General features: G+C 39.0%; 2 protein-coding genes across 9 annotated transcripts in view; one reads left to right on the forward strand and one right to left on the reverse strand.

Annotated features, from left to right (window-relative positions):
• SON (SON DNA binding protein) overlaps positions 1-15,853 on the forward strand; it is a 38,659-nt gene extending 22,806 nt beyond the window's left edge. For 4 of the 8 annotated variants that reach the window (XM_030469575.1, XM_030469576.1, XM_030469570.1 and 1 more), the window contains 6 exons: positions 1,328-1,438; positions 1,817-1,933; positions 8,915-9,062; positions 12,394-12,462; positions 12,557-12,672; positions 13,222-15,853. In XM_030469575.1, the coding sequence (XP_030325435.1) occupies positions 1,328-1,438; positions 1,817-1,933; positions 8,915-9,062; positions 12,394-12,462; positions 12,557-12,672; positions 13,222-13,380 (720 nt within the window). In that variant the 3' untranslated portion in view covers positions 13,381-15,853. Of the gene's footprint in view, positions 1-1,327; positions 1,439-1,816; positions 1,934-7,209; positions 7,576-8,096; positions 8,177-8,914; positions 9,063-12,393; positions 12,463-12,556; positions 12,673-13,221 lie in introns of those variants that run through there. The other 4 variants (XR_003988996.1, XR_003988997.1, XR_003988998.1 and 1 more) reach the window with 4 other exon arrangements.
• Positions 15,854-18,372: 2,519 nt separating this feature from the next.
• Positions 18,373-24,989, reverse strand: DONSON (downstream neighbor of SON). Its single transcript, XM_030457158.1, has 10 exons — positions 24,519-24,989; positions 24,111-24,191; positions 22,687-22,890; positions 22,182-22,360; positions 21,483-21,661; positions 21,256-21,379; positions 21,032-21,139; positions 19,910-20,108; positions 19,044-19,259; positions 18,373-18,760 (listed from the first exon to the last, which is right to left on the reverse strand). The coding sequence occupies exons 1-10, from the start codon at positions 24,804-24,806 to the stop codon at positions 18,623-18,625; spliced, it is 1,716 nt and encodes a 571-aa protein (XP_030313018.1). The 5' UTR covers positions 24,807-24,989; the 3' UTR covers positions 18,373-18,622.
• Positions 24,990-25,376: the final 387 nt, after the last annotated feature.

Here is a 25,376-nt window from a genome sequence, read left to right on the forward strand (position 1 = left end):
CCCATCTTAAAAAAAAACAAAAAACAACAACAAAAACCAAACCAACCACCCAAAAAAAAAAAAAGCTTGAGTACAAAAATGATTAATTTTACACTATTGAAGACATCTATGTCTGTCTCTTACTGTTTTTGGTATTTATACTAAAGTCTTGACCAACTTCCTGTGACAGGGATGCTGTGGATTAACCGTATTTTTTTGTTCAGCAGAGAAATTTTTAAAATTAGTTTCACTTTCTTCTACTGGTCCTTTATCCACGTATTATGTGGGAAACAGATCTAGATACAACTAAAAAAAAGAATAATTACGCCATCAACATATATATCCACCAACATCTATATGTCACCTGCTGTTTTGATTATTTGGTTTCTTTTGTTTTAAACAGTCCCACACCTTTAGTCTTTTTTGAGAGCTTATCTCCAAAGAAATTTCATTTTTTACTGAGCACTGTTCTTATTCTCCTTTCAAAATGGAATGTTCCATAAAATGCATATCCTCTGGGGAGCAAGGCACAAGTAATTTTGTAAAATAAGAACTGTATACTAGCTGTAATTTGTTACATCTTTATCCCCTAATGTTTTGGATTTCTCCCTAGATAGCTTTGCATAGAATAGAGGTTTGCATTGACCTTCATTTGCCTCATATTTTTACCTAGAAAATTCTGGTCAGTATATGCAAGATAAATTTGAACTATTTTTCTTGGTTCTTTTATTCTAGTTCAGCAACATATATCTAAATAATTCCAAAACATTGAATTTTATGAGCTACCAGTCTGGTTTTCTTTTATGCAAGTCTGTTTTAGGCTGAAGATTAAGAGTTGGAACACTGAAAACAAGTTAAAGGACTACATGTGATTCTTGCTGTAATTTTTTATACATTTAAGATGAAGTTTTAGTGTGAATTTTAATAGTAAGGTGCTCATGTTAACAGCTCTGTAAAAAAGGTGTTTGTTTTCTTTTAAATTCTGAGCTAAATTATATTTAATTCTGTTGGTTAATAAGGTTCTATTGAACAGCAGTATGCTTCTGTATAAGGTATTAGAACTTTCTGAGACCAAAACCATTCTTTGAAAAGAGTTATTTTTGGTGTTTTGTATGTACAGGTGACTGTAAATTCAAAGTTAATTTAATCTGGGATTCTGTATTTGTTTAGAAAAGGTTATATTGTATAAACTTAGCAGGTAGTCCTAGGGTTTTTTCACATTGCCTATTATTCAGTGTGTAAAACAACATTTTATACTTTAGCATTTATTCTACACCATTTTTTTCCAGATCAAATGGATATTACTGTGGTCTGACTTTTTTTTTCTAAATATTCTTTTTCTTCCTAGTGTGTGGACATAACTACAGCTATGAATGATCGAGCAATTGCTCAGAAAAGGCTTAATGAGAACACTTTTGATTTAGAGGCCATGTGCATGTTAAATCGCGCACAAGAGCAGGTACGTGACTCTTCTTCAGCAGCATTTTGATGAATTTTGTAAAGTACGTGTTTACCCCTCGTGCTAACTGATTTTTCTCAAGTGCAGGTTTTTGGAAGCTCAGTTTATGGACACAAATTTACAGATTCTGCCTTTATTTTGCAACTCACAATGCTGATTCTGAGGATTAACAGGTTTATGGTTAATAGTTTGCTTGCTTTTGAGCTCAGGTTTCAGGGTTAACAAAAAGATGCTCAGCTTTTCAAACGAGTGTTCATGAACACAGCACTTAACGTAAGTGAGGAATCTTTGTGAAAATGATTGAGGAGGAACAGAGAATTGCAGAGGGAAAATGCTCAAGTTTTTGTTTTGGTCTTACATTGATTTTTTTATTTGTAGATTGACGCCTGGGCCCAGTCAAACTCCATACCTGGCCAGTTCACAGGAAGTACTGGAGCACAGATACTGTCCTCAGATGAGCTAACCAACAGTGGCCCCCAAGCATGGATTAGAAAGGTAGAAGTTATGCAGACATACTTGTTCATCACATTTTCAATAGCTACAGAAGTATTGGAAAATGCAAAAAATGTGACTTAAAAACCTACGGTAATGCATGTGTCAAGTACAACAGGTTCTGCTGCTGTCCATTTTGTTGTGCATTAAGGTGTTGTTCATGACATAGGTCAATAAGGTTCGCGTCTGGTATTTGAGCAAGATTGGTTCATGTATACTGTTACCTTACACTGAAATGACATTCATGATACTGTCATGGCTGCAGTGGTAGGTCCATCACTACCTTTACAGGATTGGGACAGATGAGGCAAGGTTTGATCCTGATGTTATTGAAGTCAGTGGTGTTCCGGCATCAACTTCAGTGAACCAAGTCATAAACTGCCATTTTGTTTGACTTGGTTCTATCTGATTGCTCCTTTGCCTCTATTTGTATCACTAGTGTTTCTGAGCCAAAGATTTGGAATATTAATCAAGGACTTGGAATTGAGTAAACAAGTTTAATGTCATCTGACAGTGAAATAGTTATCTCTTGCTACAGAGTAATACTGGCTTATTTTTGGGGTGTGGTGCGTCATATATACATGTGTTTTACAAGTGTAAGAATTCATGCTTCATCTTTGAAAATTAATATTGGACTGGTTCTCTTACAAGAAGTAGAACTGAGGAATTAAAGCAATATCCACCTTTCAGGCAAAAAGAGTAATGAGTTATGGCAGTCAATTGTGGAAGGAGTGCAGTTGAGTATACACTGTATCTGCTTATCCTTCCAGAATGCAGTCTTAAGACATCCTGCAAAACTGGTAGATTTGAGGTTTAGCTACAATTTTTCATAGAACTTGGCGTAACTGAACACAAAAGTCTGGAGTTATCATAGAAACAGAAGTATTTTTGCCGAGATTCACAGTCTTGCTTTTCTACTTAATATATATAATAGAATATAATAATATTAATGTATATAGCCAGGCGATACGGAGAGCTGGCAAGGGATTTGAGTTACCTGCTGGATGGGAATCTCTTGGGCTCTTCTCAGTATTAATACAATGCAGAGCATAGATGATAAAGTCTAATATTTACCAGTTATTAACTTTTGAGATTATTACAAAGCATTGGCTTTAATTATTACAGTAATTGGGCCTGGCAGAGGAACTTCTAAAACTCTTAGCAGCGTATATTGGTGAGAAAAGGAGAGCTTTTCCAGCATCAGACTTGTGAAAGAGATTAGCAAGCCTAGGAGGGTTCTCCCTTTCTGTATGCCTTGAGAGGGTTCCCAAGGCAAGAGGAAGGAAGGATCTCTGATCATCTCTTTCCCAAGCCTCCTCTTCTCATCCTGCTTTCATTCCGAGAGGTTCCATGATGGTCTTCTGTGCCTTACAGTACCAGGAGTGTCTGCTTACAAAAATTAAGTGAAGAAGGCACCTGTGTTTTCCTTCTGTCTTTAACTTCACTCTGATCTGCTTTCAAAAAAACATGAAACAACAAAAAAACTGTAGGGAGAAAATGAGAGGTGAGACTGGTTTCTAGCTTGTAGACATGATTGCTGTGAGGAACAGAAGCATATTTAAACATTTCATTGAATTTAGAAATGAAAGCAATCAGTAGAAGCACTTCTGTCTTTCCTGTAGCTATAAAGACCTAGTGGTTTGCAGTAGCAGGCGTCCTCCCTAGCAAACACTCTGTAGTTTGTCAGAAAGGAGGCTGCTACTGGAATCAAGAAGAGTTGTTGGGTGAAGAAGATAAGGACTCAGTCCTCTCTCCTGCTCTGGCATTCCTCAGCTTGACTTCTTTTGCTCTTCCCAGGTTCCATGTTCGCACTCACATTGCCATCAAACTCATGAGATGACAAGTAGTTACAGTCATGCTACCTCTACAGAATGCATTAGAGGCTACACAAGACTCACCCTGTGTTTTCTAGAGGTGGTGGGGCCTGTGAAAGCCTTCACAAAACTTATATTTGATGAACTTAATGTGGAGTCTCATCCTGTGTTTAGAGGATGATTTCACAGAAAAAAAAGTAAAGTAGGGATAATGGGTTATGAATGCATGTTATCTTTCTCAGTGACATGAATGCAAACCAACCATGAAATGCAAAGTAGAGATTGTGTTTTATTTAGACGCTTGAAGTAGTGTAACTTGGTTCCTGTTAGTTATGCAGTGTAGCACTGAGAAATCAGACTCTTACTCCCTTTTTTGTTGTAAGAAAATGCATTTTAACATTAAATAAAACTAGTATTTTTAAATTTTTCATCTAGTAGTAGGGCTGTGGAGGGTCTTGGGGTATGCTGTATGTGTGTACCTTAGTGCATGTTTCTGACTGAAGATGTTTACTGCAGGCATTTTGCTTGGGAGGTTGCCGTAAGCAATTGCCAAAAGAGGACTTGAGGACGTGCACTGTTCGGCAGAAACAAAGCCCATGTCAGCTAGTTTTTTGTCTGTCATTAAACAGAGACTTAGAACATTGTGCTTGACAGAGGTAATCACAAAACTAGGTAGATGAAACAAAACTAAAGAGTAGTATCAGAAAGGGGCAAAAATTGAAGTACTTGGGAAGCTTGTTTGATAAGCAATGTCTTCACTTTGCATTTCTTGGATTTCAGCTTTTTTTGTACTTTAAAAATGACTCTGGAGAGGTAATATGTACTCAAACCAAAATATGCCTGCAATTTCAATTTTATCAATAAAGTTTTGAGGGAATTAGGTACTGAAGTGGTTAACGTGGCATACATGAATGATCGACATACCAGTTAGAAGTATGGTGGTTTTTTCCAAGTAATGTGCTAATTCATGATGTTCATGCATAGGGTTCCGAGCAGTATTCATAAAAGAATCATATGTTGTTAGATTTATGAACAATATTATTTTTCTTTTTGAAAAGTGGTTTCTGTTTCAGTTTATCTAATCAGTGATGTAATCAGTTCACAAATATGATTTACTTGTTGTGGTGATTGTTTCTTTTTTTTCTTTTCATTCTTTTTTTTTTTTTTTTTTTTTTTTTTTTTTACAAATACAGTAACAACAGTTAACAACTTCTGAGTAAATGTCAAATCAAACTTTTTTTCCAAGCAAATTCTGCTGAGGTCTACTTACTCAGACTTTCCCAGACTCACCAGTTGTTTCTGGATTTATCAGTTTAATTCTACAGTCTAAACTTGCTCTCCAAAACAAGGTTTTTGCAGCATTTTATGTGTGCAGGATAATTCTTGGGATCTGTTTCATTCAGCTGTGCTAAATAATGCCACACAGTTTTAGTGTAGCTGTTAATAATGCTTTGCTTTGTATAGCAAGTTCTGAAAAGTTAAAGCATTCTTTCCATTCTTCCACAGCCATAGCCCATGAGTAAAACTCAAGCTAACAATGGAGGCAAATTGTGATTTGTCTTGTGATTGTCACTTGGACAAGGACTGTGGATGTTCTAACAAGGGCATTTATCAAAATATTTGTATTCCTATTGCCTTATGTGAAAAGGAAACCATATGGCAAGGCAGTTCAACTATATATTAATTACATATATTGGACAGATGTCCTGTTCAGTCCTCAAAATGTGTTTTTGTTTTTCTAAGCAGCTATCAGGTTTTTTCCTATGAACTGCATAAAAAAAGCTGTGAACGGAAATCCTGAAGCTTATTGTGAGCATAGTTTTGTAAGGCATTTGATGAGATTCTTCAGGAAGATATTCTCCCTCTCCTGTATTTGGGAAAGATTGTGGCGGCTGCTAGAAGTGCCAGCTGATTTAATGCAGTCTTTTGCCAAAGATAGATGCTTGTTCCTCATACTTGACTCAAATTCTTCAGAGTTAGTCTTAGAATAATCTTTAAGACAGCCCATTGTGCTTCCTGTGGCCAAAACTGACCACCTGGGGCCTTTAAAAGGCTTTGTTAACTTTTGATTAATGAACTATTGCTCAAAAGAAATAAGCCTTCCTTCTGACAGAACTTATGCTTTAGAGCCATGTCAGCATTGTGAGAAGGAATGGGTATTTTCAGAGAGCAGAAACAATTGATGTATTTTTAAGATCTTTCAAATAATTACAGATGGAATATTTTGGATGTTGCAGATGCTGATTTAGAAATTGTTTGCTTCAATGTTGTATAGTGTCCTTTTCCCAAAGACTGTTGTTGGCAGATAAACAATGGTGACTGTCCAGTACTTATTGTGTTTCTGCAAAAAACCTTGAAATTAATCTTTCAGGTGTGATTTTTTTTTTTTTCTTGTTTTAGCCCTTAAATGCTAAATCAGTCACTCATGTCCCCCAAAATTTGTCCTAACATAGCTTTAAATGAATAATAGCTTTAATTAAAATTGTCCAAAAAGTGATCAGGTTTTGCTGTGTAGCATTCTGTTAAAAGAAAAGATGTCAGCACAAGAATATGGCTTATTAGTTGTCTCCATCTGCTGGCAGAGTGGAAGCATGCTTTATTCCGATGGCCTTTCATGGAATTCAGAACTCAAAGAGAAAAATTATTTTACATTTCCATGTCGATTAATTCAATTTTGGATAAGTGAATGCAAAAAGTTATTTTCTAAATGATTGGTTAATTCCTGCAGCAGTAACCAAATACTTTAAAAACTGCATATTTATTGTATTACATATTCTCCAATTTGATGTCTCCTCCTCACAGGCCAGATCTGCAAGGGTATCTAGCTGCTGAACAGTTTTATGAGACTTTGCCTTCTATGATTTTTAAACCTGAAAAGAAATTTGTATCTTGGTTCCCTAATTCTTGCTAGTGTTTCCACTATTTTTACATTTTCAAATGTAATTATAAACACAGTATTAGTTTTTACCCATACTCAAAGTCATGGGCTGAGCAAAGTTGTCTGTCATTCAATTATAAAAAATAGCTAAAGAGGCTATAATTGCACAGGTGAAACTAGGTAGTTACATTCAATTTATTATTTTTAAAAAAAGGGAAAAAAAACTGAGGGAAAAACCCAACAGAAACAAAACCAGAACAAACAAAAAGACCCAACCAACCAAACAAAAAAACCATCAAACCACAAAAGGATTCTAAATTCACAGATTTTGGAATTTAGAATTCTTTATTTAGTGTTTAGAACACTTTATTTTTAGTGTTAGGTTTTTTTTTTCAGGCTCTAGTATATAGGAACTCTGAGCTTTGATTTTTAACTACGTATTTTGATTCAGTTGTTTCCTTTCTGTGTCATCCTATATACCACATGAGTACATTGCAGGTGTGATGAGAAAGCTAACATTTGTGAACTGAATACATGCTGGTGATAATGAAACAGATGTTTATATTGAAAATTCTATCATTGCAAAGCAGGTACAAAAGAGGACTCGGAACCCAGGGTGACATTGACTGGGGTTTGTATCATTCTCGGCATGGTTGCCCTTTTCTTATGAGAGGTTCCTGGAAAAGAGAGGGAAGGATGAAAATGGAAGTAAGTAAAAGCCATTCTAGGTGTATAGATTGAGGCAGTTTGCATCAAAGGAACTGATTGTCACTGTGTACACACACTGCATGGTCTGCACCAGTCAGAACAAACTTAAACTGGAAAGGTGCACTCAGCCTCCCTATGCTTCCATGAGAACACTTTGTTATTTAATGCAGCATCCAGTTGCATGATTGATAGATATTTACTGCTTATAAGGTGAATATTTGGAGAAGTCCTACCACAATCTTCAGGGTTTTTTTTTTTAATTTTTATTTTATTTTTTAACTCCATGTATAGTGGGGGATAACACACACACACGCATCATCAGTGTGTGTCAGTTGCCAATTTGAAATCCCCCTAAAAATACATTATCCTTAGTCTCTGCAAAAGTAAGACTTCTGGTTTTGTTTACGTACAAATCGAAACCAAGGACCTATCAGTCCTTTGTCCAAATCTAGGAAATGCTTACTTTTGCAAGCCAAATTAAAAAAAAAAAATTTTTTTTAAAAAATTGGTCTATTAAGTTGCTTTGATAGGAAGTAAAAGTTTCCACAAAAATACTAGGCATTGTATCATCTAACCTACTATGCAGAATAACCGATGGACTTACCAGTGCCGATGTGTAAACTTGTATATTTTAAGGCAGGCAGTCTTTTGCTGTGATGGAAATGATTGACTTACTTACTTGGGTCAGCGGGGGGGGCAGAAGAGAGATGATAGTTCACAGAATAACCTGTGAACTTTCACCCCTCTATATGGAAACTTGTTTCAGGGTCAAATCCTTGTAGCTGCCTTCTTGCCACGGTCAATGCCAGCCCTACTATTCACAACACTGCGGCCATCGAGGCCTAGGTACGTAAACATTTAAGGAGTTTTTAAAGTTCTTTACATCAAAACAGATTTTTAAAATTTCTGTTTATAAGCTTTCACCATTTAACAGCTATTATGTTAATGATGATTTGAAAGAATGTGAAGACTACTGCTGCTAAACTGTGTGGCTAAGCGCCTCTTTTTCCTTTAAAAAAAAAGAAAGAGAAACCTGTATGTTTCATGTGGATTTTCAGAGTAGAACTTGAATGTGCAACTGCTGTATAATAAAAAGGGGAAACTTTTTTTTTTAATATATATATATATATTTAGAGTATGCGTAAACACTGTGAATGTCATTACTAAATGTGCTTGTATTTTGTTCAACAACTAGGTACACTTGGCACTCATGTTGCCAGTTAAACAGTTAACACTGCCTCCTTTCACAAGATGAGAAGAGATGCATTGGAACCAAAGTAGTGTGTTTAAAAATGGACGGTTATCATTTTATTAAATACATGTCTGAAATGGGTCACTTGCCACTTTTGGATTGCATTAGAATTTTCTTAAGTTGTTCTTTTTTTGAAAATACTGAGTTGTGTCTCGTGTGTCTCCGTGAATTCTGGTTTATTACAAGATGTTAATGTATACAAAGCTAAGGTATAATTTTTTTTAATTGAGTCTGTGAAAAGTTGTTAGAAACATTTTTTGGAAGCTCCCCCTTATTTTTTGAAATCTCATTGCTAACTTTAGGACTTGTTTTACTTTTCTTTTTCTGGATAGGATCAGTTCTTAAGAGCAGCCCCTGTAACTGGAGGAATGGGAGCTCAACTGATGAGAAAAATGGGCTGGAGAGAAGGAGAAGGGCTTGGAAAAAACAAAGAAGGCAGTGTTGAGCCTATAATGGTCGATTTTAAGACAGATCGAAAAGGTAAGCCCTTCCTTCAATGTCTTATGGCAGTATAAACATCTTATGCCTGGTTTGGAGATAAACAAAATAACTTGGAAGCAGCATGCTGTTACTGGATATAGCTTCAGTGTAAAAATTAATGATGTAGATGTAGATGATGTAGATGATTTTGGTACTAGGTTTTCAAGCCCTGGATTTTATGTATAGGCTTTGTCTTTATGCCTGTAAGCTCTTCCAGGTGTTCTTTAACTTCCCATAATCTCCATCTTCCATTTTAAAAAAGTGCTTCTCAGTGGTTCTTGAATCAGGGATGTTCTTCATTTAGATGTATGAAGAAGGCACAGGAAGGGAAATAAATTGTGGAAAAGCCACCGTAGTTGGGCTGGAGAAAGTAGCTCAAGCAGGAATGGGGCAGGATGGAAGATGGGGTAGTTTGGTTAGTTTTAAACTGGGGTGAAGGACAGAGGTGGGAGCTACACAGTTGAGTTACTGCTGCCTTTTAGCTGAAGTCCTAACATGAATAGGCTGTCAAACTCATGTGTCTAGATCTTCCAGATGGATTCTGTATCCTTTTTTGTCCTTATCTCCCTGCTGTTCCATCTCCCTAGTTCGAGCTGCTGCTTCACTACAGTTATGTTCCCCTGATTGTTCTTCCTTTATGTAGTCCATGGCCACAGATGGAGAATTGCTGCACTTTGTCTCATTTGATTCAAAAGAGCCATCCCTTCATGTACAGACAGCATGCTGATGCTTAAGCTGGCAGCATGGCTTATGTGGTTGGCCATCTTGCCAGCATATTCAGCAAGGGTTCTGTTTTCAGAGTGAAATTTTAATGAAAAATTTCCATCTGAAATATGTATCCAAGTTCTAAGCGTTTTAAATACAAGAAGCAGAACTTCAGCAGTCAAGCAGTATTGATGACTTAATTGTTCTAATATGCATGTTAACAAATTTAGTAGTGACAGGTAAACAAATTCCTACTATGGTTCTCATAAATATTTTTTAAAAATAGGAACATTTAGTATGTTAAACAGAACACATGTAATATTAAATTATGAGAATGTTTTGAATTACAGGTTTGTGTTAGTTTTTGTTAATGCATGCAACTGAGCTCAGAGGAAAACAAAGCATATAAACACAAATACTGTGAAGTTGATTTGCAGAGACGCTGTTGGTGTTGGAGGAATCTTTAGCTATCAGAATCACTGGTTCTCTGGTAACCAAGCTAGTGGTGGAAATACAGTGTTGACATTTAAATATTAAATGCACAGAGGTAGAAAATGAAAAAGCAAGCCTATGTTATGAAAATAACTGTTGTTTTTTAAATTCTAAAGACTTTGTAGCACTGTAATAAGGTTTGAGTAATAGAGAAGTGCATCAGTCTCACAGTATAGAACACAATAATCAGGCATCTTTGTTTTATACCAACAATAACCAGACTTGCTTTTCAGCTGTTTTTCTTCTGTGCAGCCTTTCTGTTTAAAAAGAAGGAAATAAGGAAGCAAAAGATACCTGGTAACAGAGTGATTGACAAGAAAATACTTGAAAAATATTTTTATGCTTTTACTTAGTTACTTTGTACTTAGGTCTGCCTTGAAGGTGTTCTGCCTTGGTAATGAATGCTTTTTAATGTTGAGGCAACAAAGTGTGTGATATGGGGATACAGCTTACATTATGAAGAAGCAGCATGTTTCGTGCATTAGAAAGAATCAGCTGAACAGTGATTATATACATTCATGATGAGAAGCTGAAAATCTGCTTCAAGCATTATAAAAAAGTATTGCTACTTCAAGAAGTATTCTTTGATGCTTACATGATTTTTTAACTTCTCCGTAGGGGTTTATAGAAGAGACTAAAGAAAATGAGTCTGTCTGCTATTAAGTAACCAAGAAGTTTTTGCTTTGTAGGGGTTTTTCAAGCATACTTTTATAATTTATCCCCCAAGTAAAATACTATTCCTAGACACAGGAATAAGCAATTTGCTAATGAGTTACTCAGCAGATCGCACTGAAGAAGTGAACCAAAATTTTCACTGCCTTTTCTGTAGCTTTCCCTTAGGCACCGTTTTTTCCAGAGATGGAATGAGATCTATAGTTCTCTGAAAGAGAGCATTAAAACCAAACTTCTCTTGAGCGTTGCTGTCAGCCAGAAATTGTTGGTTTTCCATGTTCAAAGAAGATCAGTCCGTCAGCAGAGTTTGTTGGGCCTGTTGCAGCTTGATTGAAAATCCAGCACAGTGTCAGTGGGGAGAATGGCATAAAAGGGATTGGGTTATTTTGGATATAAAATTGTGTAAGGAAAAAAAAAAAGCAAAAAACCCCACTGTTTTAGTGGTTTTTGTCTCTGAGGGTTTCATGCCAGTTGAAAAGTCTCTACTTAGGAGCTGCATAAGTATTAGGATGAAAATGTGGTAAGGAGAGGATTTTCCTTTAAAGTGAAGCAAAACAAAATGCCAACAAAAAAAATTCTCAAGAAACTCAGAACAATTGCAGTATCCTCCATGTCTTTTTTCACCAAAGCCAGGAGCAGAAACAAATTGAGGTAAGAAACAAAGTAATATTGAAGGATGGAAGCTCAAGAAGTTCTCGAAAACCAGGTTTTTTTGTGTGTGTGTGCATTTAAGGTACTGGCAAAATAAATGGCAAGAAACTTGAGTCACTTCATAAGGATGAAGTCTTACTCTTGTAAGATTTTAAAAACAGAAAGGTTCACCTAATGTGTTTCACAGTGACTTCTCTTGGAACTTGTGCTTTTTGTATTTACTTGGGGTCCAGTTGCATGCTTTCCTGCTTTATATCCAGATGTGATTGAAATCACTTGTTACTGGGCTATGAGCTTGCATATAAAAGATAAATGCATGAATACCATTAAAGCAAGCACATGTTTTATAAGAACACCTTTGTGTTATTTGTATTACAAAAGGACATATTAGGTACAATTTTTAATGAATGTTTAATGAAAATGCTTAGTGTGTTAGAAGCAAACTGCTAAGGTAGTGGATGACTTTTGACTTGCACAAAAATACTAAATATTTTAAGTTTCTATCTTGTGTTTCTCCAAAGCAAGCATGAAAGACCAGGTGTTGCCTGACTTGTGTAAGACTACTCAAAGTCTTTTTACTACCTTGTTAAGAGCCTTGTTAAGAGCCTTACTAAAGCAGCTGAAAAGAATGTTATGTGTTGTATGGAGGGGAAAACAAGCTGGATGAAGGGGAGGTTTGAAAAGCTCCTGAAAAGAAAGTTGTGTTGTGTCTCCAGGTTTCATCTCCAGTGGTACATGTTACTGCTTTATTGATGAGAATACAAAACTTGGGTAGAAATCGCAAATGTAAACTGTATTGTGGTTTGTTTAGGGCTTGTTGCTGTGGGAGAGAAGGCACAAAAGAGATCTGGACATTATGTTGTAATGAAGGATCTTTCAGGTGAGATTCTTACTTGTCTTAAAAAAAAAAGTCTCGCTTAAAATTATTGCTTTGATAGCAGCATTGAAATGCCAAATACGTTTTTATCCTGAAGGTAAACATCCAGTTTCTGCATTGATGGAGATTTGTAACAAAAGAAGATGGACACCACCTGAGTTTGTGTTGGTGGATGATAGTGGGCCTGACCATCGCAAACATTTTATCTTTAAGGTGTGTTTGAGTTTGCTTGTTCACTGTTAGTTTCTCTATTAAAGGTGATGTAAATTCATGTTTATATTTGTATAAAAGACACCTCATATGTGGCTGAGGACTGCTAAGCAGTGTCTCGATACTAAATTTCAAAGTTTTGTGTTTCTGTAAAGGTCAAATCAGTTCTCTAAAGCACACCAATCTGTGATTCCATGAAGAAACATGCTATTCTACTTCTTACTAAAGTAATAAACCTATGTGGTATCATATTCCTGCTGTTTACTTGCAGGTGTGGTGTTAATGCTTATTCTTGTAGTGAGCAAGATTTCGTTATTTTTGTTCTTCAGTTATCTTAGAATGTCGGGTTTCTTTTTTCATGTAATAATCTTGTGTTAGCAGTTACACTTTGGAAAAGATGTATGCTTAGAGACCAGATGGGGATTTCATCTGCACCTAAAGAGAAATTACATAGAGAATGTGCTTAAAGGAGCTCTGTAGCACTGCCCTGCAACAGAAGTGAGAAGGGACTCTCTAACACTTGCTCTTTTCCTCCTCTTTTCTGATGAACAGGTGAGAGTCAATGGAAATGAATACAGGCCTACATTTGCCAGCCTTAACAAGAAGCATGCTAAAGCCACAGCAGCAACTGCGGCTCTCCAGGCGATGGGACTTGTACCAAAGGAAAGCATGGTTAATACCACCATGTTTAGGAGTGCCTCACACCGCTAGATATTGTTTTTTATATTGACATTATTTCAGATAATTTTACTCTGCACAAAAATGGTATTTGCCCTTTCATGTTGTAAATACATTGGCAATTTCCACGTTGTAAAAACTGTACAGACACCTTCAGGTTTTTCTTTTGTACCATCAAAATGTATTTAAATCATACTTAGTTTTTGGTATGTTTATATTGTTTACATTAGTGATGTAATTATTTCTTAAAAGACTAAATCAGACGACAGACTCTGGAGGCATCAGTAATCTAAACCCTCGTTTTAAAACTCATGCAGTTTCTCTTCAGTACGGAATGTTAACACTTTAATACTGTTTTGTACTATGCTGCAGTTTTCCCCAGTCTCGGTGAAGCTCCTCTTGCCCTTTTGCCAACAGCTGGTGAAAGGCAGAGGTGCTGATTACCCTGGCATGTACTGCTGGACAGATACTGGGCCAGTGCTGGAACCCCTGTGAGAAGGTGCACGATGGCAGCCCTGTTGTACAGCGTTAACACTGCACCTTCTCTTGGAATTTTGCTTAGGGGTTTAACTTGGTGGTGCACTGCAACTGGCCACACAGCCCATACAGTTTTAGGACATACACACGATTAGGCAAAAGACTTGCTTCCAAAAGGGATGGCAGAAGGGGCCAGCAATGGAACCGATGAGACTTGCAATGTAAAGGTGACCCTCCCTGCATGTTCTGAGAAGGGAGATGATGGAATTGTCTATTCCAAACAAATTAGCACACTGCCTGATGTTGATTGTACGAATTTGTGGTTAATGTGAATTTTAAACTCTTAACAAATCTACAACTGGATCTGGGGGGGAGGGAGGGGATAGAATGATGCTTAAATTGTTGTACCCAACTTGGTCAATAAAGCAGCACAAGTTCATAATCTTAATCACTGGTCAGTAAACAGTAATTAAAATGTATGCCAAAAGAACTTTTTTAAGAAATGCACCGTATAAAAGTATGTTTTATGACGATTATTAGCAGCTGTTAGGGTTGCAGAATAATTTCTGTTAATTTTTGGTTGGTCTATTTTACCAAATTAACTCCTTGAGCTTCAATTTTCCCTTAATAGAGTACTCTGCCCTCAAGGAGACAGCCTGATCCAAAGTTTTGGCAGTTTGACAAGGGAGAGGATGTAGAAAGCTTTTCCTTTTTTAAATTTTTTTTTATTTAAGAAGTATTAGTACTTTAGCAATGTGCACTTTGAATTGGAAAGGGCATTATATACCACTTGCCAGATTTGTCTGAATTACAAGCAGATCACCAGGGTTTATGGACTCCAGTAGTTCAGGTGCTTATTTCAGAGAAGTCTTTTTGTGGTCTCTCTGTTTTACCTACTGAAAAGAGCTTTGCCTGGGACAGGAGCAAAACAGTTTGCATGCAGTAAAGCTGTGCTCAGGCCTAGTGAATGACCCTTGCAATGGATGTAGGAATGTGGAGGTGAAGAGTTGCTAGTACTTCTTACACAAAGGGAGGTGACCTGTGTGTATTCTGCTAACTGTGATGGAATAAGTTGTCATTCTTTGCCCTAAAGGGACGAGGATCAGTGTCTCATATTGTGTACAGCAGACCGATGGTATTTGGTTCTTCACCACACACTTGTGAGAAATAAAGCCCCTTTACTAGTCTGTCAAAGTGTTACAGAAATGCTGAAGTTAATTTGAATTTTCTTGGATGTAGCCGTCTTCAAACAATTTTCCATTTGGCTTTTTGCCTTCAGTCTCTGACTAAATATTTGAAGATCTCCTTGCCTCATTTGCTGAACTAGTATGGAAGTGTGTATGTAAAGAAAAGTAAATCTAATGGTACAGCAATGGAAAGATCTGGTCTGGGAGAAATTGGTGTTGTATCTGTCTTAGCTGAAGTCTGGCTTTTTGATGTACAACTGAAGATAATTGACTTGGGATGTGGGAGCAGCTCCTAAGCAGATGTTTGTTTAAAAATCTGGTTTGCTAGCACTAAGGCATGGGAGATGTTGATCATTCTGTTTAGTCTATGGTGTCCATGTAAGCACTGGTTTCATAGCTGTATGGTATGAAAACGGGGAACATACCAACTCTTGTTCTGTTCTTTTTATTTTTTTGCTCTGTATTTCTCGTGTAATGTAAAGACACATGTTCTCTCACAGCAGCAAGAAGAAAATTAAGTCCCACTGAAAATTCCATTTAAAAGTAACTATTTAGGCATGGATTTCATGCCTTACAGGATGTGGTACTGTGTGCAGATTTAACCTTTGGTCTTAAAGAAGACTTGAAAAAAAAAATTAAGGTCTGTCATACCCTAATTATGACACTTCTTGATTTTGAGGTTTCTGTTTCAGTTTCATTCCTTGTTCTTTAGAATGATATATGAATATAAAGCTAGTGCAGCAATGTGCTTCTGTTAAATTTGTAAATTTGAATTGGTTTGAGTGTGCTTTGCATGCAGGAATAGATAAGTAGTGATACATTAAAAAGAACAACTAGGAAACACTTTCTTGGAACCTGGTTATTTATGCAGCACTTCAGCTGTCTTCAAGGTGAATAGTCTGTGACTCCTGCTGATGGAAAACATGATCTCTTTGGCTGTTGGATTTCTTTTTGCTGCAGAATTATTTACCTAGAAGTAATCTTGCTGAAGGTGCTTCTGACTTCCCTGTCTTGCAGGGGAGGAGTATTTTGAAGCAGGTACCTGAGAAATTGTAGCCAGCTTCTACCTGGACAATGTCTTGGCAGTCTTCTAATGTAGTTTTTAGCTAGGACTGGGGGAGCAGGAAGATGATCTTTCTTGGAAGATGAGAAATTGCCTCCTCAAGTGCAAGAACTGCATGAAGTCTAAACTGCTGCAGTCTTCAGCTCTCCCAAACAAATCAGAGTTGTGATGAAAAATCACCTGTTTGGATGGGCTTAATAAGTCTTGCTGCTCAAGAAGTGTCTGGAATAATAGTAATATTACCAAAAACACCTTTAGGTGGAAGAGCAGCCGACTGGGCCGTGTAATGCTGTAGCTTATATAGGAAAAGTTCATTGGACCCACGTGAGCTTGAACAGCACTGAATGCCAGAGCAACTGGAATATGGTGCTGAAATGGCAGGCAAAAAAAACCCCAGCAGTTTACAGTACCAGGAGCTACAGCTCAGGTAACAGTGCAGAGCATGTGATAATGAATTTTTTGGAATGACAGTTTTAGACTAGAATGGATTTTTTTTTTTTTTTTTTAATGGCTGCAAACTATTAATTGGTGTTAGTGTCTCTCCAGAACTCTTAACACACTAGATGTGAAAATGCAAACAAACTGAGATTAACAGGAATTATATTTCTGAGAAACAACTCTGCCACATGCCAGAACAGTGGTTGGCTTGGTTACAATTGCTTTTCCCTGCTGCTGTCAGTACCTGGTGCTGACATGCTCTGTAAGGAGCCCGGTGCCTTGAGCAGCTGTGGGGAAGGTGCTGCCTCTTGCAGAACTGGGGCTGTGGGCAGCTTTTAGAAGGGCTCAGCCCTGTGAGAGCAGGGGGAGCTGCTTCAGGGCACCAGAATGTGGTTGCCTGAGAAGCAGTGTTGGTGATACAGCCCTGAGTAAATGGTTACTTGACAGCAGCCTGCAAAGCCCCGTGTCAGAGTTAACCTGTTTCTCTCTTAGTTAAGGAAGTAACCAGGAGTGGAAATGTCAGTAACACACCAGCCACTTCAGAAGCCCAGTCTGCTTTTCCCCACAGTGCTGTTAGCACTGATTTTCACTCTTGGTGTCTGACGTTCATCAAGGGGAAAGAGTTCAGTAGTTGTCAAATAGTATAAAGATAAATTTATATTAATTGGATAAATTATTATTAGCTGGATATATTTGTATTGACTGGATTGTACTACCCTGAACTCCACCAGAAATGGGAGTATTTGACACTTATTCAAGTATTTTAATACTCTAGGATGTTTTTTTTCCATCATAAGAGATGGACTTGCACATTATCTAGGTTTTCTAGATGTTGTCTTGGTCACTGTACCACTAGGCTTAGAAGTGCAAGAGTAGTTACTGAAAAGTAACAAATACAAAGTATTCCAGTGTCATTGAACGCACACTATTCTTGGGGTAAGACCCTTGCTGTCCTCATTTAAACTCAATGGAAAGCACAGGAAGCTTTCAGCACGTCTCCATCTGCAGGTATGTTTAGTGCCCTCATTTTTAAGTTCATGAGTTGATTCCTCAGGACCTGGCTACAGTCCCACGTTCCTGTTCCACACCCAAAGGCAGATTCTGCAGCAGTGGGCAGAGCAGCACTGTGCTAAAGGTGAGGGCAGCCACCCACCTGCTGTGAGCACTGCTTTTACCTCCTGTGCAACACACCACAAGTCTGAGGGTTTGCAGGAGCACACAAACATGGCAGTATCTTACATGTTGCTCCTGCCACCCAGTGTTCCCTGCTGCAGCAGGGATCTGATCCCATGACAGCTGTGTCAGAGGTGACAGCTCCAAAGTAACAGCTTTGACTACTTGAGGGGACAGAGATGGCAGGAAACCTGTTAACAGACTCTGCTGCTGCTGCCATGGTCAGTCAGAGCAGCAGCCCTGCTGCCTCCTTTTCTCTGCCTTCTTTCAGGTGCTGTGACTAAGTTACTGCTCCAACTTGTTCTGACTCTGGTTATAGTTGGTACAAAAGGCTTTCTCACCATCTAGCTCATTTTAAGATGAGTATGGAAATAAGTAGACAGCTCTGCCAAGCAACTCTGAGGACTCAGCCTTTTAATCTGAACTCTGTCCATCTGACTCCATCTGTCTGTGGAGTTAGTTCAGTGCTGACTCTAAACCAAGAGGTGCAACACACCAGGTGTAGCTATCAAGCTTCTGGTGAGGTGCTGTAAGCTGTCTTTGAAGGGGTTTTGCCAGGGACTTCCACTACCCAAAAGGGTTACAAGTTAACTGCATGGAGCAGTGGCAGAAATTCTCTCCTTCAGAATAAGATGTGCATCTACAAGAATTTACACCTTCCAGATTGCAGTTCAGACCAATAAAAGAGATGTTTAATCAAGTTTTATTTAAAAAAAAGCCTTCTAAAATACAAAAGGGAGATGTCCAAGGCCTCTTCTATGATTTCCTTTAGAAGTCCTCTGAAGTGGTGTATATGGATGATGGGCAGGTTGTCTGTTGTGTTCAACTAGACTGTATCCCTCTTGGTACTGCACAGATGCTGCCCCTGTAGACCCAAATGAAGTACAGCAACTATGCTAGAGAGCATTATTTCCATTAAATGGAATTAGCATTACACCTAGGACTTCCAGGTGTAAGCATAATCCTTCATTTCCAGAAATCGGATGGAAGATTTTCCCAATGTTGGACACTGGCTCAGTTGATCCAAAGTCTTAGGATGCAGTCCACACGTAGGAAGATCTTTGTGTATGGTTTCCTGTAGAAATTCACATCAAGAAGTGAGACATGGAATAGGTACTTTGAAATACCTGTGTTTTTTAACATTCACTTCTATACCCCTTGGAAACTTTTGAAAACCTAGTTTTTGGTTTTTAATTTCTGAGGATATGACAAGGGAAATGAGTGCCACATGGTGATCTTGAGTAACTGGGTGTAAACCCATGTGTTAAGAGACAGTTTTGTGTCACTCGGTGTCCTGAGGTTTGTAATAAAGATACTATTTCCTAACGGGAAGGATTGTCTCTTGCTAGTTTTCTTACCTTATTTAAGGCAGGATTTGCATTATTGAGGTTAGTGTTAAATACAGCAGTTGGCTCATGGGTGTACAGTACAGCAGAGAACGCTCCCCTCTGTGCAGATTTGAGCAGCATGGTCAGTGAATGCAGAGAATGAGGCAGGACAGGGCCCACAATCTCCAAACTGAATATATTCTCATATGCCAAGTGAACCCTGGCTTTGGCATTTATACTCCGAGCCTGCAGACAGAAGCACACAGGATTAGTTGCTGACACAGAAAATCAAGTCCTAATTTTAATTTACTTTGAAGCTGCAGCACCACAGTCCCATTAGAAGTTCAAAATAGTTCTCAATATGGTCAACTCGCTCTTTAATACAGAAGTATTGTGATTACTGTCTTTGTTACAACTGTGACAGACAGGAATGCTATACAGCATAAAGAAAGTTATCTGCAGAACAGGCTTGAGCTATTCCAGTGGGAGAGGGCTGCATGACTATACTGATCAACTATCCTTTATTATCCACCACCTTTGCACAGTAACGGTGATCCACGAAGCAGAGGCTCCCCTCTTGCCAACAGCTGTGATAGCTGAGACCTCACAAGATCTCAGGAGAATCTCTGAAGAACCCTCTTGGTACCTGGAAGTCTGCTTAACCTCTCAGGTATCAGCATGTGGGAATGGAAACAGTAGGATTTCAGTTTAGCAGCAGAGCTGCTGTGGATAGAGAGGATGTAGGAGGTCTGTACTGCAGTCAGAATGCTGCTTCAGGCAATAGCAACACAAACTAATCTGCTGTGCCTGAAGGAAACAATACAAAGGCTGTGTCTAGTTGCCTAAGTAAAGAAACATTTTTTTTCTTAGAAAACAGAGACAGTGTTAATACTTACTTTGAGCATTTGCATTGTTCCACCTCGGAAAGCAACAGGGGACAACAAAGTTGGTGGAAGCCCTGCTTGTGGACCTGCAACAGCCACCAGGCTCTTGCAGTTTATCAAGAAGTTCAGCAAGGTGAATGTGTTTGTTCCTCTCACTAACACAAGGGATTCAGGTCTGTGATCCACCTGCACCTCATGCTTCTCCTTACGACTGTTTACTGGAGTCAAAGGAAAACCACGAGGAAGTGAAAAGCATTGATACATGAAAGAAAAATCAGAGCAGTGCAGGTCCAGAAGACACACCCAACCCCTCTGACCCATCAAGTAATTTAAGCAAACAAAACCAAGAGACCCACCAAGATTTACACTGATGCAGATTTGTTGTTCAAATATTAAACAACATATTTACCAGACTGCTGATTTCATTACTGGAGTTGTAAAATGAAAAACATTTTCCAGGTCCAGAGTTTTACAGGTGGGAAGTCATGTTTACTGAATATCATGCAGTCAGGAACATTTACTATTAATTTTGCTTCAAAGAAAACATAAATGCACAAGTATTTAACAGAGTTCAGATCAGGAGTCTGCTTTTGAAGTGTGTCCCCTGACTGTCCCTACTTATGGTGAATGCTGTGGGGCATTTCAGGAAACTGAAATGGGATTCCTCCTGGGTGAAAGAAAGTGGAAGTTGCACTCAGCAGTGCAAGTGCAAATGGAACCAGAGGAAGGAAGAAATAATAGGTCCCTCTGAGATATGTACAGGTTCTCACCAACATCTGTGCTGCTTTACAGCTATCTTCCTGCTACAGCACACTACTGGCAAGTGAACATACACCCTTTTTTTTTAAAAGAAAAGAAGTCTTTCCAGTTAACCTATATGTAAGGTGGCACAATCTATTTGTGACCTAACAGGTGGATCTTGCAGTCTCCATTAACAATTCACAATGGCTCTTCCTTCAAGAAGAGGAGCATTTAGAAACACTTGTCATAAAGAAACTAAAAAGATGCAGAGTCTCTCTTAATATGCAGTAACATGAGGGTTAATTCTGGAAGCAAGTTTTCAAAAGCTTTTATAAAGCTAACATCTGAGGGTTTTACCAGTGTCACACATCTTCATGTGCAAAGAAAGGATACAGTTTAATAGAAAGCACATCTGGTTTCTTAACCTTGTCTTGGACTCCCATCTCCTCAAGCCATGAAAAACTTTCTTCATCATCATCATCATCACTTGGAGCTGGTTCCCTGGGAAACAGAATCGGTGTTAGGAGGGCAGGACTTCCTACAAAGATTTTCCCAATGGAATGTGTGGGAGCCTGTAAACACCCTTGATTTCTGGCATTGTAAAAGACATTACATACTCTCCAACTTCCATGCTGTTGCCCACTTCAAGGCTGTTGGAAACTTCTGCTTCCAAATTCACTTCAGGGCTATTCTGTTTTCTGGTTCTACTTTCTTCTACCAAAGGTAAAGAAAACTCTATGCCTTGAACAGAGAAGGAAAGCAAGCAATGAATGGTTTTGTAACACAAATTTTGTAATACACTTCACCAGTTATTCAAATCCTAATAGGACTGTTTCTATCTTACCTTCATTTTTCATGGCTTCCCTTAAGCCTCTGGTTGTGGGAGAAATTTCAGCTGTGATAACATCACTTCCTGCAAGACCAGCTGCACGGAACAGGACAGTAAACTGGTAGGTGCATACATAGAAGTAGGGACACAGTTTGGCTTTGAGCAGATTGTACAGAGAAGTAATGCTTACAGACCTGCAAATTAGAATAAAACTTCTGTAATCACCTGAAGTTAATTCTTTACTATTTAAACATCACTATTAATTATCACTATTTAAACTATTTAAGCTGGATATGGCTGGGTAGTACTGACGTCTGTGTGCTCTGCACGGGTTTGACAGCACACTGAGTGATTAGTCAGATTTTCAGATGTGTGTGACATGTATGAAGCTGCAGCCCTGCCTGTCTGTGAGTGCTGTGGTCCTCCAGCATACTTGCTTTCCTAGCATGAAGGTTTACATGAAGCATCAAAGGCTAACAGGATTTATGGAATTCTACCCAAATCAATAACTAGGATTGAAGAGGGGAATTTAAGACTAAGCTTTAGTCCTAAACTTGTTCTCCTAGCCCAGTCCTCAAAATAATGAGCATTCTACAGCTGGGAAAAAAAATAAAATCAAAAAGCTCTTTTGTAAAAATGGAAACAACTTCTCTGTTAATTAAAATCCTATTGTCTTAACTGTAGTAAATACATCAGCTGTTTGGTTCCACTTACCAGTCACTCATCAGCACTTGCTGCAGAGCTTCATCCTGTGACCAAGGACAAGCCTTTCCAGCTATTTTCCTGTCTGCTCCAATCCGAGGGAACAGCTGCAGCCATGGCAGTGAAGGGTGAAGCCAGTAAACCAGGCTTTGTTGGAAGGCACAACGCAGTTCCGTGGACAGTTTTGGTTCCTAGATGTCAAAAGGTATTTTATGAGGACAGTAATACTTTACTTAAGGCAGCATTTATTACACTAAGTACTAAAAAAAAAAATAATAAAATCCCATGCTTGTGAAACAAGCCATACCAAAGAATGATGGACAGCAAAACTACATTTAAATGATCACTTATTTATCAGTGTTTTTCACTGTGGGTACAAGCCATGGATGGTATTAGGTTGGGAGCCTAAATAAGCCAGACCAAAACAAAACACAATCACTGCCAGCACGTTTAAGGAAAGGTACAAAGGTACAAAGGCTAAAACTGGAGTTATGAGCCACCCTCTGAGGTATTTTACCTGTATGCTCTGTGGCAAGTTTGTTTCTATAGCTCTACAATGCTGAGCAAATCCTTGAGCTTCCTCCTGTGCTTTTAAGTGCTCTGCCCAGGTAAAAGGTTGAGAGGACATGAACAGAAGTCGTGTTTTAATACTCCAGTCTGCAGGAAATTCATGTCTTGGTGAAGAGGAAACTTCGGGTACAGCAACAGGTAAATGAAGTTCCTTACAAAACAGAAACAGAATCAGTTAACTCACAGAAATTTTAAACAACCCAGCACAAAAAAACCCCATAACAAAATAAAAACCACCCCACAACTATATAGCTACCTATTTATATTTTCGCATGGTTAGGTCTCCTTCTGTGTTAATTTACTATACTTTTCTTGGCAGGCAGACCAAATACTGGACTATGGCTATTACCTGTAACATCTTGTTTAGCAGCCTATAAAAAGTTAAATCCATCATTCTCCTGCCTGTTCTTGTCCAATTCAGTGCAACAGCAAAAATGCTCACTTTGATCCAAAGGTATTAGTTGCATTTGGTTAAGAGATATAATTTAAAATAATCTTTTAAAGTCCAGAAGAGCTGTCTGCAAGTTACAGAGAATTTGACTGTTCAGAGGCCAATTAAAGTCACAGTTTATGCTTAACTGATTATTTTAGTCAGTAACAGATTCTAATAGAACTGTGGCATTATACTGCTTAAAAAAATACAGGATGTTTTCATTCACAGGACTCCTTCCAAAAGTCATAAACTAGAAAGAGATAAAAAGATAAATGTTTGAATAAAGAAAATTTAGCTTGAAATTTATGACATGAATTTCATGCCAAAACATTTCATTTCATCCTCTCCTGGTTCTAGCCTCTCCCTAGAGGATGCAAAAAAATCCCCACTAGGAAGTTCTAGGACAGCTTGTTCTGTTTGAGAGGGAATTTCTCTATACTGCTAAGTTAGTGTGATCTTAAGTTTCTGAACCTATAAAACCACTAAATATTATCTGCTTAAAAATCTGTCTCAAGGACTGATTTTCAGGTATACTCTTTTTCCTATAAGCCTAGTGAAGTTTTTTGTCCCCTTTCTGTAGCTGAATAAAAGCCTGCAGATAATGTGTCAGTTTGAAGAACATCCTTACCTCAACAAAATAAAAAACTAAGAAACAGAACGATTAAAGTAACCATGATAATAAAACTGGAAGACAACACTACTGCCCACTAGAATTATAATAGTAATGATGTCAGGCCGAAGGCTGGCTTTTAGAGGACTGTCACCTAATGGTAAACGTTAAGGAAATTTAAGAAATTTGCTTGAAAACTGACATATTAATACATCATGTGATACAGAGATGAACAACCAAGTATTAAGCAGTTTCAGCTGGTTTTTGTTGGGGTTTTTTGTGAACTGAGAACAGTTGAGAACATTTCAGAAACAATACAATTTCATACATCAGTCAGGGTGCGGATGTCGATTCTTTCAGAGGGCTCTTCTCTCCTGACAGGCTTATCTTCACTAACAGGCTCCAAAAGCTGAAGGGAAAAGCAGCGTGAGATTCATCGCAAAATAGGGACCGTGTTGATATTAAAAACAAACAAACAAAAATTTAAAAAGCCCTTGCAGCGGAATTTCCAGAGTGATACTACTCTCATAAATGCTGCACGCAGTGAAGTGCTATAGCTCGGTTTCCATTTGCGTACCCCCCGGGGCTCGGACTGTTCAGGGGGAAGGGGTTCCGGGTCGGCTGAAGGCGATGGCTGCCGGCGCAGAGCCCCCTTCTCCGCCCAGGGGCCCTTCCCATTGCTCCCTCCACCTCTCCGACCACACCTCGCCAGGGGGGAGCCGTCGCTCGGCCCTACCTGCCAGAAAGGAGCTGCCGAGGGGGACCCTTGGGCGGGTGGCGGTGGCCGCAGGTCCTGCCGCTCCCGTGTCCGGGTGGTGCCGGCTGCCCGGGGCGCGTTGTCCAGGCTGGAGAAGGGGTTGCGGCGGGCGAGGGCGGACGGGGCCCGCGGGGCCGCGCCGCAGGCCGCGGGAGGAGCGGAGGCGACTGCGTGATCGCTCCTCCGCAGCCGCTTGCGCTTCAGCCGCAGCGTGGCCGGCGGCTTCTTGAAGCCGGGAGAGTAGCCGGGTATGGCTGAGGTGGCCATGGCGGACCGGCGCAGAGCGGAGCGAAGACACCCGGCGGGAGCTTCTGTCCCGGCTGGGCGCGAAAAAGCCTAAGCTCCGCCTCTGGGCGGTGCTGAGGTACCGCGACGCCGCCATTTCCTCCGTCCTCCGAAGGGTGAGGGTGCTGTGTGCTCTTCTACTCTGTGTGCTCTTCCACCGCGATTCGGGCAGTAAATAACAGAAGTGTTCCTGCTAAAATAATTAGATGTTTTATTTAGTCCGTTCTGAAGCCAGCCTGAATGCGTTTCTCCAGTCAGGTATCAAGAAAACCAACACGCGGCTACACCAGGACAAGAAGCTCCTGTCAAGATACTAGAACAGTAGTAGCACGGTTGTGTAGAAAGTGAGACTACACCCGTATTGTGCACATTTGGAGGAGAAAACTAGTTTTGATGGCAACTTGTGGCACTGCCTAGGGATACAAGAGTATTTTGCTTCAGATTATGTTCAACCCATCTCTCCACCAAAACAATGGACAGCCCAAGCTAGACAAATGATCCTTTCCAAAATAAAGCTCTGAAGATCATCAAATAAGGATAATGTGGACAAAA

The sequence above is a fragment of the Calypte anna genome, chromosome 1, assembly GCF_003957555.1.
Source record: "Calypte anna isolate BGI_N300 chromosome 1, bCalAnn1_v1.p, whole genome shotgun sequence".
NCBI classification, from domain to species: Eukaryota; Metazoa; Chordata; class Aves; order Apodiformes; family Trochilidae; genus Calypte; species Calypte anna.